The 18136-nt window shown below is 45.6% G+C and overlaps 1 protein-coding gene across 1 annotated transcript in view; it reads left to right on the top strand.

Annotated features, from left to right (window-relative positions):
• Positions 1 to 14305: 14305 nt before the first annotated feature.
• The window catches only part of RASA2 (RAS p21 protein activator 2), a 107903-nt gene continuing 104072 nt past the window's right edge, over positions 14306 to 18136 (top strand). The window contains exon 1 of the mRNA XM_075861241.1: positions 14306 to 14453. Coding sequence (XP_075717356.1) covers positions 14360 to 14453 — 94 coding nt within the window. The 5' untranslated portion in view covers positions 14306 to 14359. The remainder of the gene's footprint in view (positions 14454 to 18136) is intronic.

Raw genomic sequence — 18136 nt, 5'->3', positions numbered from 1 at the left:
TGACCCGCCCTAGGTGACGGGGTACAACTGGGCGACGGTCCCTACGCTCAATAAGTGCACGACAGACAAACAGACAAGGGTACACAGAGCTAGGGGGAGAAAGGGGCAGTTGCCCACGGCAACACCGTGAGCAACAAGAGAAGTGAACAAGCCGAGTCAAACCAGGAGAGTACGAGGTGCCAAACGCAGAGCAGGAGAGTAGTTCAACAAGCAAAGTCAAACCAGGAGTGTACGAGGTACCACACGCAGAGCAGGAGAGTAGTCAGCAAGCCGGGGTCAATATGAAGCAGGGACAATAGTACAAGAAGCTGCAGCAGGGCCAGGACACCAAACGAGAAGAATCACAAGCAAAGGAGGAACAGGAAAGGCAGGTATAAATAGACAGAGGGCGGGAGCTAGCTCCGTCTGGCCAGGCTGTGATAGGCTCTCCCACTCCTAAGCCTGCCACCCTGAGTGGTGGAAGATGGAGTCAGTCTCACAGACATAGAAGCAGGTGCAGACTGATTATCTATGGGCGTTAACCCCGAAGCTGTGCCTGGCAGATCCTTTACAGTACCCCCCCTTTTATGAGGGGCCACCGGACCCTTTCTAAGTGGACCTCGTTTACTGGGGAAGCGAAGGTGAAACCTCCTGACCAATATCCCAGCGTGAACATCCCGAGCGGGTACCCAAGTCCTCTCCTCAGGCCCGTATCCTCTCCAATGGACCAGGTACTGGAGGGAGCCTTGGACCATCCTGCTGTCCACAATCTTGGCCACCTCGAATTCTGCCCCCTCAGGGGTGAGAACAGGAACCGGAGGTTTCCTCGAGGGAGCCAAGGACGGGGAGCAGCGTTTAAGGAGGGAGGCATGGAACACGTCGTGTACTCGAAAAGATGGGGGCAACTCCAGTCGGAAGGAGACAGGATTGAGGACTTCAATGACCTTGTGCGGCCCTATAAACCGGGGAGCAAACTTCTTGGATGGGACCTTAAGGCGCAAATTTTTAGACGATAGCCACACCAGATCCCCGACCATAAACAAGGGGTTAGCAGAACGTTTTCTATCTGCCTGAGTTTTTTGTATGCTCTGGGACGCCTCTAGGTTCTTCTGAACCTGGGCCCAGACTGTGCACAGTTCTCGATGAATGACCTCTACCTCGGGATTGTTGGAACTACCAGGTGAAACGGAAGAGAACCGTGGATTAAACCCAAAATGACAGAAAAAGGGGGAGACCCCTGACGAGTTACTGACCCGGTTATTAAGGGAAAATTCGGCGAGGGGAATGAATGAGACCCAATCATTTTGACAGTCAGAGATAAAACACCTTAAATATTGTTCTAGAGACTGATTAGTCCTCTCAGTTTGGCCATTAGTTTCAGGATGGAAGGCAGAGGAGAAGGACAGATCAATCTCCAACTTTTTACAGAAGGCTCTCCAAAACAATGAAACAAATTGTACCCCTCTGTCCGAAACAATATTGACAGGGACCCCATGGAGACGCAGGATGTGTTTGACAAACAAGGTAGCTAACGTCTTAGCATTGGGTAGTTTTTTGAGGGGCACAAAGTAGCACATCTTACTGAAGCGGTCTACTACAACCCACACCACCGACTTGCCTTGAGATGGAGGCAAATCGGTGATAAAATCCGTGGAGATATGGGTCCAAGGTCTCTGGGGAATGGGCAAAGAACATAGTAAGCCCGCTGGTCGGGACCTGGGAGTCTTGGACCTAGCACAAACTTCACAAGCGGCGACGTAGGCCTTAACGTCTTTAGGCAACCCAGGCCACCAATAGTTTCTGGCAATGAGGTGCTTGGTACCCAGGATGCCTGGATGGCCAGATAGTGCAGAGTCATGATTTTCCCTAAGTACCCTTAGCCGGAATTGCAGGGGAACAAACAGCTTGTTCTCAGGAAGGCTCCCGTGAGCTGAACCTTGATCAGCCGCAATTTCAGAGACTAAATCAGAATCAATAGCGGAAATGATTATACCTGGAGGCAAAATACAAGCAGGATCTTCCTCCGAAGGAGGGCTGGCCATGAAGCTACATGACAGTGCATCAGCCTTAACATTTTTAGACCCAGCCCTATAGGTAACCACAAAGTTGAATCTGGTAAAAAAATAACGCCCAACGAGCTTGTCTCGGGTTTAGCCTCGGGGCAGATTCTAGGAAAACCAGATTCTTGTGGTCGGTAAGGACCGTTACCTGGTGCCTAGCCCCCTCCAGGAAGTGGCGCCACTCTTCAAATGCCCATTTAATGGCTAAGAGTTCGCGGTTGCCAATATCATAGTTACTCTCAGTGGGTGAAAACTTCCTGGAGAAGTAGGCACAGGGACGGAGATGGGTGAGGGACCTGGTACCCTGGGACAAGACAGCCCCCACTCCCACCTCGGACGCGTCAACCTCCACGATAAATGGCTCCATTTGGTTGGGCTGAACCAGCACCGGGGCCGAGATAAAGCACTTCTTAAGGACCTCAAAAGCCTGGACAGCCTCAGGAGGCCAGTGGAGGAGATCAGCACCTTTGCGAGTGAGATCCGTAAGAGGCTTAGCGATGACCGAAAAGTTAGCAATAAACCTCCTGTAATAATTAGCGAACCCCAGGAAGCACTGTAACGCCTTCAGGGAGGCAGGTTGGACCCATTCCGCCACAGCCTGGACCTTGGCAGGGTCCATGCGGAATTCATGAGGAGTGAGGATTTGGCCCAAAAATGGTATCTCCTGCACCCCAAACACACATTTTTCGGTCTTCGCAAACAGTTTGTTTTCTCAAAGGACCTGGAGCACCTTCCTGACATGCTCAATGTGGGAGGACCAGTCCTTGGATAATACAAGTATGTCATCAAGGTACACTACAAGAAATACCCCCAGGTACTCTCTTAAAATCTCATTTATGAAATTCTGGAAGACCGCGGGGGCATTACACAACCCAAAGGGCATGACAAGGTATTCGAAATGACCTTCGGGCGTGTTAAACGCAGTCTTCCACTCATCCCCCTCTTTGATGCAGATAAGGTTATACGCCCCCCGTAGATCAAACTTAGAGAACCATTGGGCCCGCTGCACTTGATGAAAGAGATCAGGAATCAAAGGAAGGGGATACTGGTTCCTTACAGTGACCTTATTCAAGTTACGGTAGTCAATGCATGGCCTAAGACCACCATCCTTCTTCCCTACGAAGAAGAAGCCAGCACCTACCGGAGAAGTAGAAGGGCGAATGTAACCCTTGGCCACGCATTCCTGGATATACTCTCTCATGGCTTCACGTTCGGGACAAGAAAGATTAAATATCCTACCCTTAGGGAGCTTAGCTCCTGGTACCAAATCGATAGCACAATCGTATTCTCTATGAGGAGGTAACACTTCAGAGGCCTCCTTAGAGAAAACATCAGCGAAGTCCTGAACAAACTCAGGTAGCGTGTTCACCTCCTCAGGGGGAGAAATAGAATTAACAGAAAAACATGACATCAAGCATTCATTACCCCATTTGGTAAGCTCTCCAGTATTCCAGTCAAACGTGGGATTATGCAACTGCAACCAGGGAAGGCCTAAAACCAAATCGAACGATAATCCCTGCATCAACAGTACAGAGCACTGCTCCAAATGCATGGAGCCAGCAAGGAGTTCAAAAACAAGGGTATGCTGAGTAAAATAACCATTAGCAAGAGGAGTGGAGTCGATACCCACTACCGGGACAGGTTTAAGCAAATCAATCAAAGGCATAGCTAGAGACATAGCAAATTCCACAGACATGATATTAGCAGAAGACCCTGAATCCACGAAGGCACTGCCGGTAGCAGACCTACCACCAAAAGAGACCTGAAAGGGAAGCAAGATTTTATTACGTTTCATATTTACGGGAAATACCTGTGCGCCCAAGTGACCTCCCCGATGATCACTTAGGCGCGGAAGTTTTCCGGCTGCTTATTCTTACGCCTAGGACATGTGTTCACTTGATGCTTGTCATCCCCACAATAGAAGCAGAGACCATTCTTCCTGCGGAACTCTCTACGTTGTCGGGGGGACACGGAGGCCCAGAGTTGCATAGGTACCTCCGAGTCTTCCGTGGAAGAGCGAAGCAACGGGACCTCGGGAGGCATCATGGGGGAGTCAGAGGGGAAAACACAAAAACGTTCAAGTTGTCGTTCCCTGAGACGTCGGTCAAGTCGTACCGCTAAAGCCATAACCTGGTCTAGGGAGTCAGAACAGGGATAGCTAACTATCAGGTCTTTCAGGGCGTTCGACAGACCCAACCTAAACTGGCACCTTAAGGCAGGGTCATTCCACCGAGAAGCTACGCACCACTTCCTAAAGTCAGAACAATACTCCTCCACAGGTCTCTTACCCTGACGTAAGGTCACCATCTGACTCTCGGCAAAGGCAGTCCTGTCAGTCTCGTCATAAATGAGTCCGAGAGCAGAAAATAAAAGATCAATGGAGAAAAGTTCAGGGGCGTCAGGAGCCAAGGAGAAGGCCCATTCTTGGGGCCCTTCCTGGAGCCGGGACATAATTATACCCACCCGCTGGCTCTCAGAACCTGAGGAGTGAGGCTTTAAGCGAAAGTAGAGCCTACAACTCTCCCGAAAGGAGAGAAAAGTCCTCCGGTCCCCTGAGAACCGGTCAGGCAACTTGAGGTGGGGTTCAAGAGGTGAGGTGAGGGGCACTACCATGGTAGCGTCAGGCTGGTTGACCCTCTGAGCCAGGGCCTGTACCTGTAGGGAGAGACCCTGCATTTGCTGAGCCAGGGTCTCAAGGGGGTCCATAGTAGTATGAGGGACCAGGGTAGCCTAGGTATATGGGCTTGTGATTATGTAATGACAGGGGGGTAGGGAAACAGACAGTGAGCCCTAATCTACACACCACTCAGTCCCTGCCTACTTGCAACGACCCGCCCTAGGCGACGGGGTACAACTGGGCGACGGTCCCTACGCTCAGTAGGTGCACGACAGACAAACAGACAAGGGGACACAAGCAAAGGGAAATGGGGCAGTTGCCCACGGCAACACCGTGAGCAACAAGAGTGGTGAACGAGCCGAGTCAAACCAGGAGTGTACGAGGTACCAAACGCAGAGCAGGAGAGTAGTCAGTAAGCCAGGGTCAGTATGAAGCAAGGTCGAATAGCTAGAAGGTGCAGCAGGGCCAGGAAACCACAAGAAAAGAATCACAAGCAAAGGAGGAACAGGAAAGGCAGGTATAAATAGACAGAGGGCGGGAGCTAGCTCCGTCTGGCCAGGCTGCGATAGGCTCTCCCACTCCTAAGCCTGCCATCCTGAGTGGTGGAAGAAGGAGTCAGTCTCAGAGACATAGAATCAGGTGCAGACTGATTACCCATGGGCGTATACACAGAAGTTGTGCCTGGCAGATCCTTTACACTAATCCTATCATGTGTGATACTGTCTGCTGAGCCAATGTATCTAATCCTATCCATAGTTTATAGGGTCGTTGTGCTATAGATATGCTATGCTGTCTCCTATACACACATTTTTTTTTGGGCGGACACATATGTATTGGGGCTATTCCCCCTGATGTTTTAAGTCCTTAGTTACGCCCCTGGCTGCTAATGCTGCATTGTTGTGTCACTTAGGAGACCCAGTGATGTAGCTGAAAGCTGCGGACCGTCGGCCATGAGAAGTTTGCGGGGGGTGGGGGGGCCCAATAAGAACTTTTGCATCGTGGCCCATGAGGCTTTAGCTACGCCCCTGCTTAGGTGCGAATGTTTTCCGGAGTCTTCTTTTTTGCTTTTGGGACAGGCGCTGAGTAGATGGTCCACGTCTCCACAGTAGAAGCATAAGGCATTTTTGCGACGGAACTCCCTGCGAACTTTCGGATCTCCTGTGATCCCTATCTCCATCTGTTCCTCCTGGCAGTCAGCTGAAGAAGATGGCACTGGGACAGCTCGAGACCTAGGAGGAGCGACTGGAGTAGGAGGACCGGACTGTTCCTGCCGACGCTCCCGGATGCGTCGGTCGAGCCAGACAACAGGGAAGAGCAGGTAAGGGGCCTGTAATTTTGTCATGAACAAACACACGGGTAACAGTGAGGTCCCTGTTCTTCGCAAACCTCTGTCCCTACCTACTTGTACGACCCAACCTAAACAACGGCGCACAACTGGGCGACGTGCCCTATACTCGTACAAGTGCAACTGACAAACAGAAAACAAGTACACATATTTGGTATCACCGCGTTTGTAACAACCCCAACTATAAAACTAGAATATTATTTTTCCCGCACGATGGACACCGCAAAAAAAATAAGTAAAAAAACAATGCTAGAATCACTATTTTTTGGTCACCACCCCTCTCAAAATATACAATAATAAGTGATAAAAAAGTACGCCAAAATAGTACCAATAAAAACTACAACCCGTCCCGCAAAAAACAAGTCCTAAAAAAGTTACGGCTCTCAGAATATGGTGACACAAAAAATAATTTATTTGATAAATAAGTGATTTTATTGCGCAAACGCTGCAAAACATAATAAAACTATATACATATGGTATCGCCGTAATTGCACCGACCTGCAGAATAAAGTAAAATGGTCATTTATAGCCCAGGGTGAATGGCGTAAAAAAAAAATTGCTTGCGAAAAAATGGAATAAAAAGTGATTTAAAAAATCGCATGTACCCCAAAATCGTACCAATGGAAACTACAGTTTGTCCCGCAACAAATAAGCCCTCACATAGCTCCGGTGGAGAAAAAATAAAGAAGTTCTGGCTCTCTGAATATGGTGATGCAAAATGTGCAGTGTTCCAAAAGCGGATAAGATTGGGCACCATTTATCTGTGCGACACCGGCCACATATCTGCGGATTATTATTTGTTTACCCCATTATTATAACCTCTTATTATGCCCTGATGTACTCCGCACAGATTACATATGCCCCCACATTATAAACTGAAATAGCAGCAAAATGGCAAACAGAACTACTACCAAGCTAAATCTGCGCTCCAAAAGCCAAATGCCCTCCCTTCTGAGCCCTACAGCGTGCCCAAACAGATATTTTATGAGGTATTTGTTTTCAGTGGCACAAACTGGGCATAACATATAGTGCACTAAACTGGCATATCAGTGGAAAATTGCATTTTTCACTCTGCACCATCCGCTGCGCATTAACCGCTTCGCGCACCACAACTTAATAGCATGTCGTGGTGTGGGGTTGATGTATGGAGTGGGCTCACGCACTGTGCCTGCGCCATACGCTGCGGGTGTCAGCTGTGTATTACAGCGGACACCTGGGACTAACGGACGGAACAGCGATCACGCTGTTACAGGAGCCTGTAAAAATGACAATATACTGCAATACATTAGTATTGCAGTGTATTGTATCATCGATCTACTGATTTGCTGGTTCAAGTCTCCTAGGGGGACTAATAAAATGTGTAAAAACAAAAGTAAATTATTATTAGTGAAAAAAATTAAATAATTATTTAAAGTCCAAAAAAAAACCTTAAGTAATGTAAAAAAAGAAAACAAAATACACAAAATTGGTATCGCTGTGTCTGTAAAAGTCCAAACTATTACAATATACCATTATTTAACTCGCACGGTGAACGCCGTGAAAAATAAAGAATTTAAAACGGCAAAATTGCTGTTTTTTGGTCACCTTGGCTCTACCAAAAAATGTAATAAAAAGTGCTCAAAATTTGTATGTACCAAAAATTGATACCAATAAAGTGGCACATGTCAGATTTGAAAAATTGGCTTCGTTCTGAAGGCCAAAACAGGCTCAGTCCTGAAGGGGTTAATACAGCAATGGTGAACTACAAATACATTCTGCATGTTCGGAGCTTAGTCAGAGATGTATGTGGTGGGTCTAGTCACGTTGGATCTCTGCTACATTAGCACCTGTGAATCTCCCCGCATAATACAGCCTTACGCCGGATTCACACGAGCGTGTGCGTTTTGCGTGCGCAAAAAAAACGGCGTTTTGCGCGCGCAAAAGGTCCATAACAGCTCCGCGTGTCATCACCATATGATGCATGACTGCGTGATTTTCGCGCAGCCGCCATCATTATGACACTCTGTTTGTATGTTTGTAAACAGAAAAGCACGTGGTGCTTTTCTTTTTCATTCATACTTTTACTGCTGTTGCGCGAATCACGCGCGTCCCACGGAAGTGCTTCCGTGTTCTGCGCGTGATTTTCACGCACCCATTGACTTCAATGGGTGCGTGATGCGCGAACAACGCACAAATATAGGACATGTCGTGAGTATTACGCAGCGGCCACACGCTGCGTGAGACTCACGGACAGTCTGCACGGCCCCATAGGCCAACATAGGTCCGTGCGAGGCGCGTGAAAATCACGCGCGTTGCACGGACCTATTATACGTTTGTCTGAATAAGCCCTTACTCACATTTTAACATTTTTATTGATTGTAATCAAACACTTGTAAAGTCGGCCTTATTGACAGTGGATAATTTGGACTCAATCCAACAAGTGTTCTGATATTTTTTACGTGCTCAATGAAAAAGGTAAGCGCACAGAAAATTATTTCTTGAGATACAAATGATTTAGTCCAGGAAAAATGTTTGATTCTACAGTATATATAGTAGCACCATTCTTTCGTATTGCATATCGATTTCTAGGGCTATGATGAAGTAAACGCCTTGATTGTAGTGCTTACCTTTAACGTGTAAGAAAATTTTTAAAGACTGTATGAAAAACATATGGAACATATTTCTGTTAATCAGAACCAAACGTTTTAGTACCAGTAATCGTTAACAATCATCTTTTCCTGCCTGAACCATAACCGCAACCGGAAAAGTGTTACTGCCCCGCATTATGTGATAGTGATCACGTGGGACCAGCAGATGTGCCCATGTGATTAGCTGTAATTTACATCCACACTCCCTTGACTACTGCTTGGGTCAGAGGAAACTCCAATCCCAACTGTTTAAAGGACGGGTGTCACGAAAAAAAAATTTTTATATAATATTGCTTTTAGTATGTCATTAAAATAAATTTTATTTATTTGTGTTTTTGTCTTGTACTTTTTATTTTTTTCTTTCTTTTACTTCTCTATGGGGGCTGCCATTTTGTTTTTCATCTCTGTATGTGTCGATTAACGACACATACAGAGATGGAATACGGCAGCTACAGTGCATAGGAGTCAATGAACGGGAGCTGTTCCATTGACTCTGCTCTCTGGCTCTGTACTGCGCAGACCCAGGTCAGAGTCACACAGCAGAGCAGCTGTTTGCAGGGAGATAGCAGGTGCCAGCGCTGGCAGCGATAGGGAGAACGGGGGACCGAAAGTCCCCCAAGTTCTCCATGACTAACCTCTGACTTCCGGCGTCTGCGCAGCTCAATAAAAATGAAAGTGTAAAGGATCTGCCAGGCACAACTTCTGTGTATACGCCCATGGGTAATCAGTCTGCACCTGGTTCCATGTCTCTGAGACTGACTCCATCTTCCACCACTCAGGATGGCAGGCTTAGGAGTGGGAGAGCCTATCGCAGCCTGGCCAGACGGAGCTAGCTCCCGCCCTCTGTCTATTTATACCTGCCTTTCCTGTTCCTCCTTTGCTTGTGATTCTTCTCGTGTGGTTTCCTGGCCTTGCTGCAGCTCCTAGCTATTTGACCTTGCTTCATACTGACCCCGGCTTACTGACTACTCTCCTGCTCTGCGTTTGGTACCTCGTACATTCCTGGTTTGACTCGGCTCGTTCACCTTTCTTGTTGCTCACGGTGTTGCCGTGGGCAACTGCCCCATTTCCCTTTGCTTGTGTCCCCTTGTCTGTTTGTCTGTCGTGCACCTACTGAGCGTAGGGACTGTCGCCCAGTTGTACCCCGTCGCCTAGGGCGGGTCGTTGCAAGTAGGCAGGGACTGAGTGGTGGGTAGTTTAGGGCTCACTGTCTGTTTCCCTACTCCCCTGCCATTACCGAAAGGAGCGCTGGTCACGCATGCGCAGAAGCGCGGCCGGCGCTCCATTAATTTCTACGGAGCTGCCGACAGACCCCGGAAGTCCGAGGTTTGTGATGGAGAACTTCAGGGGACTTTTAGTCCCCTGTTCTCCCTATCAATGCCAGCGATCACACATGTATTCCCTATCCTGTGGATAGGGGATACATGTCTTTTGTTTACTGGCAGAGCGGGGAGATACCTCCCTGCTCTGCCGTAGTGATCAGTGGCATCGCGCTGTAGCAGCCATAGCGGCTGCTAGCGGAGCCTCCGGCCATGGTGGGGTCCCTCATGCCGCGGGCCCCGTAGCAGCCGCTACTGCTGCTGCGGTGGTAGTTACGCCACTGGATAAATTCCCTTCCTCGCCATTCAGCGCATTTCTTGAGATGCAGGTGGCACAACATCATCGCGTCACCTGCATCGTTCCTGCTGGAGCAGGCCTGGTCAGAAGAGACAAGACCTGCATCGCTGGAAGACGATGTGGGAACGGGGACAGGTGAGTGTGGTACTATCTACATCTGTAGCATTATCTACAGTGTCACTGTGGCGCTATCTATGTGGGCAGTGTGTGGCACTATCTATATGGGCATTGTGTGGCACTATTTACATGGGCAGTGTGTGGCACTATCTATGGGAGGCAGTGTGTGTCATTTTCTACAGTGGGCACTGTGTGGCACTATCTACATGGACAGTGCGTGGCACTATCTACATGGACAGTATGTGGCACTATCTACAGGGGCATTGTAGCACGATCTACAGGGGCACTGTGGCACTACCAACAGGGGGCACTGTGATACAGTATGGGGGTATTATTCAGTCACTATGTGGTTATGATGTGACAGTATTATTCAGTAACAGTATGGGGGTATTATTCAGTCACTATGTGGTTATGGTGTAGCGGTATTATTCTGTAACAGTATGGGGGTATTATTCAGTCACCAGGTAGTTATGATGTGGAGGTATTATTCAGTAACTCTATGGGGGTATTAGTCAGTCACTATGTGGTTATGGTGTGGCGGTATTTTTCAGTAACAGTATGGGGGTATTATTCAGTTACTATGTGGATATGGCGTGGCAGTGTTTTTCAGTAACTGTATGGGGGTATTATTCAGTCACTATGTGGTTATGGTGTGGCGGTATTATTCAGTAACAGTATGGGGGTATTATTCAGACAATATGTGGTTATTATGTTGAGGTATTATTCAGTAACTATATGGGGGTATTATTCAGTCACTATGTGGTTATGGTGTGGAGGTATTATTCAGTAACAGTATGGGGGTATTATCCAGTCACTATCTGGTTATGGTGTGGCGGTATTATTCAGTAACAGTATGGGGGTATTATTCAGACAATATGTGGTTATTATGTTGAGGTATTATTCAGAAACTATATGGGGGTATTATTCAGTCACTATGTGGTTATGGTGTGGAGGTATTATTCAGTAACAGTATGGGGGTATTATTCAGTCACTATGTGGTTGTGGTGTGGCGGTATTATTCAGTAACAGTATGGGGGTATTATTCAGTCACTATGTGGTTATGGTGTGCAGGTATTATTCAGTAACAGTATGGTGGTATTTATTCATTCACTATGCGGTTATGGTGTGCAGGTATTATTCAGTAACAGTATGGTGGTATTATTCCGTCACTATGTGGTTATGGTGTGGCAGTATTATTCAGTAACTGTATGGGGGGTATTATTCAGTCACTATGTGGTTATGATGTGACAGTATTATTCAGTAACAGTATGGGGTGTTATTCAGTCACTATGTGGTTATGGTGTGGAGGTATTATTCAGTAACAGTATGGGGGTATTATTCAGTCACTATGTGGTTATGATGTGACAGTATTATTCAGTAACAGTATGGGGGTATTATTCAGTCACTATGTGGTTATGGTGTGGCGGTATTATTCTGTAACAGTATGGGGGTATTATTCAGTCACCAGGGAGTTATGATGTGGAGGTATTATTCAGTAACTCTATGGGGTATTATTTAGTCACTACGTAGTTATTGTGTGGTGGTATTATTCAGTAACAGTATGGGGTATTATTCAGTCACTATGTGGTTATGGTGTGGCGGTATTATTCAGTAACAGTATGGGGGTATTATTCAGACAATATGTGGTTATTATGTTGAGGTATTATTCAGTAACTATATGGGGGTATTATTCAGTCACTATGTGGTTATGGTGTGGTGGCATTATTCAGTAACAGTATAGGGGTATTATTCAGTCACTATTTGGTTATGGTGTGGCGGTATTATTCAGTAACAGTATGGGGGTATTATTCAGTTACTATGTGGTTATGGTGTGGCGGTATTATTCAGTAACAGTATGGGGGTATAATTCAGTCACTATGTGGTTATGGTGTGGCAGTGTTATTCAGTAACAGTATAGGGTTATTATTCAGTCACTATGTGGTTATGGTGTGGCGGTATTATTCAGTAACAGTATGGGGGTATTATTCAGACAATATGTGGTTATTATGTTGAGGTATTATTCAGTAACAGTATGGGGGTATTATTCAGTCACTATGTGGTTATAGTGTGGCGGTATTATTCAGTAACAGTATGGGGGTATTATTCAGTTACTATGTGGTTATGGTGTGGCGGTATTATTCAGTAACAGTATGGGGGTATTATTCAGTTACTATGTGGTTATGGTGTGGCGGTATTATTCAGTAACAGTATGGGGGTATTATTCAGTCACTATGTGGTTATGGTGTGGCGGTATTATTCAGTAACAGTATGGGGTATTATTCAGTCACTATGTGGTTATGGTGTGGTATTATTCAGTAACAGTATGGGGTATTATTCAGTCACTATGTGGTTATGGTGTGGCGGTATTATTCAGTAACAGTATGGGGGTATTATTCAGTCACTATGTGGTTATGGTGTGGCGGTACTATTCAGTAACAGTATGGGGGTATTATTCAGACAATATGTGGTTATTATGTTGAGGTATTATTCAGTAACAGTATGGGGGTATTATTCAGACAATATGTGGTTATTATGTTGAGGTATTATTCAGTAACAGTATGGGGGTATTATTCAGACAATATGTGGTTATTATGTTGATTTAACAGTATGGGGGTATTATTCAGTCACTATGTGGTTATAGTGTGGCGGTATTATTCCGTAACATTATGGGGGTATTATTCAGTAACATTATTTGCATTATTTATGTTTGTTACTTGTGTTTTAAATACAATGTGCAATATAGATTTGTATAGTTTTATATGCACGCGGATGTGTTTAGGTCATAGGGGCCCCAGGCACATTCTTTGCACAGGGGCCCCCTGCAGTCTGTGTCCGCCTGATACAGTTGGATATGTTGCGCTCTGACACCCAAAGTATAAAAACTTATATCATGTGGTATACATTTTTTGAGGGATCTCCCTATATTAAAGAGTGAGAAAAAAGATATACCAACACATACCACCCGAATGTATGTGATTTATTTGGCATATATCGTCCCTTTATACACTATGGACATCTTTGAGGCATATGAAGTGGAGAATGTTTTACAGTGTTTCTAGCAGGCGTGGTGAAAACAAGGGAATCTATTAATCAATTTACTGAAGTTAGTAAAATTTGCAACTTTTCCCATCTCTTGCCACAGTTGTGATGAGAAAAGTAATAAGGGTTAGGTGGCAGGGGGCAGGCCACCATCAGTCTGACAGATTTATTAATTCTTACGCCAATGTAGCGCAAATCTACGCCTGCTAAGAGCCAAGATAGACCAAAATGCGTGCGCCTCTTAATAAATGATGGCGCATTTCACTCCAATGTACTCTTGTCTAGGACTGGTGTATGAAATGCCAGTCTTTGCTCACGTCTGCGTCATTTCCGTTATTCTGTTCCATCATGAGACGGACACCAACAGGGCTATCTGGAAACCATTGACTTTAAAGGGTTCCATTGGGTTTTGTCATTTTCACTGACAAAATAGCGCTGCATACTGCAGATGTAGAGTAACTAGGGCTGCGTAATACGGATTCATAACGGCTTGTGCGTCGTCGCCACCGTACAGTGTCCTTGAAGACAGCTTTGCTGTGTCCATGAGGACTATTCTTCACACTGATACCAAAATGTCCCCTATGATGAGACCTTATTAAACGTACAGCACATAGCCATTCATTCTCATACAGACGAAGGGTTTCTTATACAACGTATGGACCATTGGCGTACGAGGGAACACTTTGTCTGCGAGGGGACACTTTGTCTGCGAGGGGACACGTTTGAGGGTCGCTATTACGTGCAGTATCCGTATCTAACGAGTCACAGACACTACTGACACTGATTTATACTCCTACTGCAGCCCCGCCCCCTGGGCAGACGTATCCGCTGTAGCGTCTAGTCTTGGACAGCCCCAGGTATTACTCCGCGGCAGGCTGCCGCTCTTATCATACACTGCTAAAGTAGTTCGGCTGGCGGAAGAGCTCGGGCAGCAGAGACTCTGCCGCTGCCGCCTGAGATGGCAGGGGAGCAGCGGGCAGGAGGAAGAGGAGAGGCCGGGGATCCGCCTGCGGCCCCCATGCGTGTCCTGCAGAGTCTGAGAGTGAAGATATGTGAGTATTTATGCGGTGTACCATCACTGGACCTCCATTCAGTGCTCCTTGTCACCTCCTGGGCATATTAATGGCATTTTTGACTTGTATTGTTAGCTGTGTGTATTACATCTGGGGATGTTATTACTAGTACAACTTCTATACAGTGTCTGCCAACATCGGAGCATGCCAGTGGTGAGGGTGCTGATCATATACACTATTATACACTTATAAACAACAGGTCACCTACATGCTGGTGAATGTGTGTGTACCCCGAGGCGTCTGCTGTGGATATAAGGAATGCCAGTGTCTATCAGCGTGTGTATATATATATATATATATATATATATATATATATATATATATGCACACATACATTCTGTTTTGTTTTTTTAGGCACTAATAGAAAAGTTATACAATTTACTTATAAGAGATACAGAACTTCTAGGAAGACTGCATATCTATTATAGAAGACTTGTTGATTCCAGGTGCCTGATATGACATTTCAGCTTTGCTACATCTATCTATCTATCTATCTATCTATCTATCTATCTATCTCTATCTATCTATGTATGATCTATCTATGTATGATCTATCTATGTATGTATGATCTATCTATGTATGTATGATCTATCTATGTATGATCTATGTATTTATCTATCTAGTGTTCTGTAAATTGGATACACTCGCGATGTAGCATATCATTGCTCCTGTTGGTAGGCTCTCTATAGTATGTTTGCCGTTGTCTTCTAGCACTATACTAACCTTGCTTCTTCTCTTTTTCCTCTACTTTGTTCTATAGTCTTCTTATTTGGATCCTTGTTGCACTTTATAGTTGTCTTTTGAGTTAATAGTATAACTATGATGCTAGATCAGGAGGGGGTCACAGTCTTTAGAGCCAGGCCTTCGTTAAAGCCTGAGCTTCATAAATGATGGGTTACAGGATGAGGGTCTGGTGACTGCTGCTTTCTGACCTGTCCCTGTGACAATGTAATGATTCCTTTATAAAGTTGTCAGTAAAAAGATTTACAAGTTTACCTGTTAAGAGCATGAAAACCAATACGTATAAAATACACCCCTGTCCTTGCACTTAAGTCTAGACAATGGCAGATTATTTTATATGTACTTTATTTTTGTGTAAACTTATTTACTGTCATTCACTATAGTTGTCATTTTATTATATACAAGTTATACTAAATCACTTTAAGCCAATATAATTTTATTGCTGTTATAAAATGTTAAGAAATATGTAAACTTTCTAATATACTTTTGTGTTTCAACTCCCGACTGTCTTCAAGATCTCTGCTTGATGTAAGTGACTGGGAACATTCTTGTTTATATGCAGAGGCTGCAAAGTGATACAGAACTATCCACAACTGAGAGTTTACGACAATTGTATCCAGTCTAGACAATACTCCGTGAGCTAAACACATCCCCAGCGCAAATCTATTTCTTGTCCTGAGGGTTTGCTACAATGTGTCAGTGTAAGTAAATGTAACGGCCTGGAGCCCATGCTGCTCAGCTCACAGATGATCGCCCAGACTGGATACATTGTAGCAAATTGAAAGCTGTATAGCTGCTCATACACTAAGGCCCTTTGCATATGTAGCAGATTTGCTGCAGATTTTCCATCCAGGATTGCGGCAGAAGATTGTTAATAAATCTGATCCACATTCTGCTGAACATTTTCTGGCTGGAAATCCGAGTATGCTGTGAATTACCAGATCCTCCGCATACTCAGTTCTGTTTTGGATGCTCATTGCAGATTTCAACCGTTCCAATGTAGAAGGGGTGAAATCCGCAGAAAAATCGTCATGTAGCACATACAGATTTTGCGCTAGTGACGCTGTGGAAAATTCTCAACAAACGTACCCACTCACTGACCACAAGAATGCACCCGTATTATGCTCCAGTTAAAGTGCACTAATGAGAAAGACAGGACAAGTCCTATAAATTAAATTTTTTATTTTAAGACGGCAACGGTATCAATTTAAGAAGACATTTTCTTATATACTTCATCAGGTGTTGGTCCTCAGTTTGTGTAGTACATGGCACAAGTCCTCAGTTATCCACTCTCTTCTCCACTATAGCCACTGGGGTTTAGCCTGTCTCCTGGTTAGGTCAGTACAAGCAATATAAAGCTGTATACAGATCCTCGTTAGGTCAGTAGGAGCAGTATACAGGTTCTGGTTAGGTCAGTAGGAGCAGTGTACAGCTGTATACAGGTTCTGGTTAGGTCAGTAGGAGCAGTGTACAGCTGTATACAGGTTCTGGTTAGGTCAGTAGGAGCGGTGTACAGCTGTATACAGGTTCTGGTTAGGTCTGTAGGAGCGCTGTACAGCTGTATACAGGTTCTGGTTAGGTCAGTAGGAGCAGTGTACAGCTGTATACAGGTTCTGGTGAGGTCAGTAGGAGCAGTGTACAGCTGTATACAGGTTCTGGTTAGGTCATAGGAGCAGTGTACAGCTGTATACATGTCCTGGTTAGGTTAGTAGGAGCAGTATACAGCTGTATACAGGTTCTGGTGAGGTCAGTAGGAGTAGTGTACAGCTGTATACAGGTTCTGGTTAGGTCATAGGAGCAGTGTACAGCTGTATACATGTCCTGGTTAGGTCAGTAGCAGCAGTGTACAGCTGTATACAGGTTCTGGTTAGGTCAGTAGGAGCAGTATACAGCTGTATACAGGTTCTGGTTAGGTCAGTAGGAGCAGTGTACAGCTGTATACAGGTTCTGGTTAGGTCAGTAGGAGCAGTGTACAGCTGTATACAGGTCCTGGTTAGGTCAGTAGCAGCAGTGTACAGCTGTATACAGGTTCTGGTTAGGTCAGTAGGAGCAGTATACAGCTGTATACAGGTTCTGGTTAGGTCAGTAGGAGCAGTGTACAGCTGTATACAGGTTCTGGTTAGGTCAGTAGGAGCAGTGTACAGCTGTATACAGGTTCTGGTTAGGTCAGTAGGAGCGGTGTACAGCTGTATACAGGTTCTGGTTAGGTCAGTAAGAGCGGTATACAGCTGTATACAGGTTCTGGTTAGGTCAGTAGGAGCGGTGTACAGCTGTATACAGGTTCTGGTTAGGTCAGTAGGAGCGGTGTACAGCTGTATACAGGTTCTGGTTAGGTCAGTAAGAGCGGTATACAGCTGTATACAGGTTCTGGTTAGGTCAGTAGGAGCGGTGTACAGCTGTATACAGGTCCTGGTTAGGTCAGTATGAGCAGTGTACAGCTGTATACAGGTTCTGGTTAGGTTCGTAGGAGCAGTGTACAGCTGTATACAGGTCCTGGTTAGGTCAGTAGGAGCTGTATACAGGTTCTGGTTAGGTCTGTAGGAGCAGTGTACAGCTGTATACAGGTTCTGGTTAGGTCAGTAGGAGCAGTATACAGCTGTATACAGGTTCTGGTTAGGTCAGTAGGAGCAGTGTACAGCTGTATACAGGTTCTGGTTAGGTCAGTAGGAGCGGTGTACAGCTGTATACAGGTTCTGGTTAGGTCTGTAGGAGCGGTGTACAGCTGTATACAGGTTCTGGTTAGGTCAGTAGGAGCGGTGTACAGCTGTATACAGGTTCTGGTTAGGTCAGTAGGAGCGGTGTACAGCTGTATACAGGTTCTGGTTAGGTCAGTAGGAGCAGTATGCAGCTGTATACAGGTTCTGGTTAGGTCTGTAGGAGCAGTGTACAGCTGTATACAGGTTCTGGTTAGGTCAGTAGGA

Source organism: Rhinoderma darwinii, chromosome 4, assembly GCF_050947455.1.
Source record: "Rhinoderma darwinii isolate aRhiDar2 chromosome 4, aRhiDar2.hap1, whole genome shotgun sequence".
Classification (NCBI taxonomy): Eukaryota; Metazoa; Chordata; class Amphibia; order Anura; family Rhinodermatidae; genus Rhinoderma; species Rhinoderma darwinii.
The sequence above is the reverse complement of the archived record's forward strand: the minus strand, read 5'-3'. Positions and strand labels throughout refer to the sequence as shown.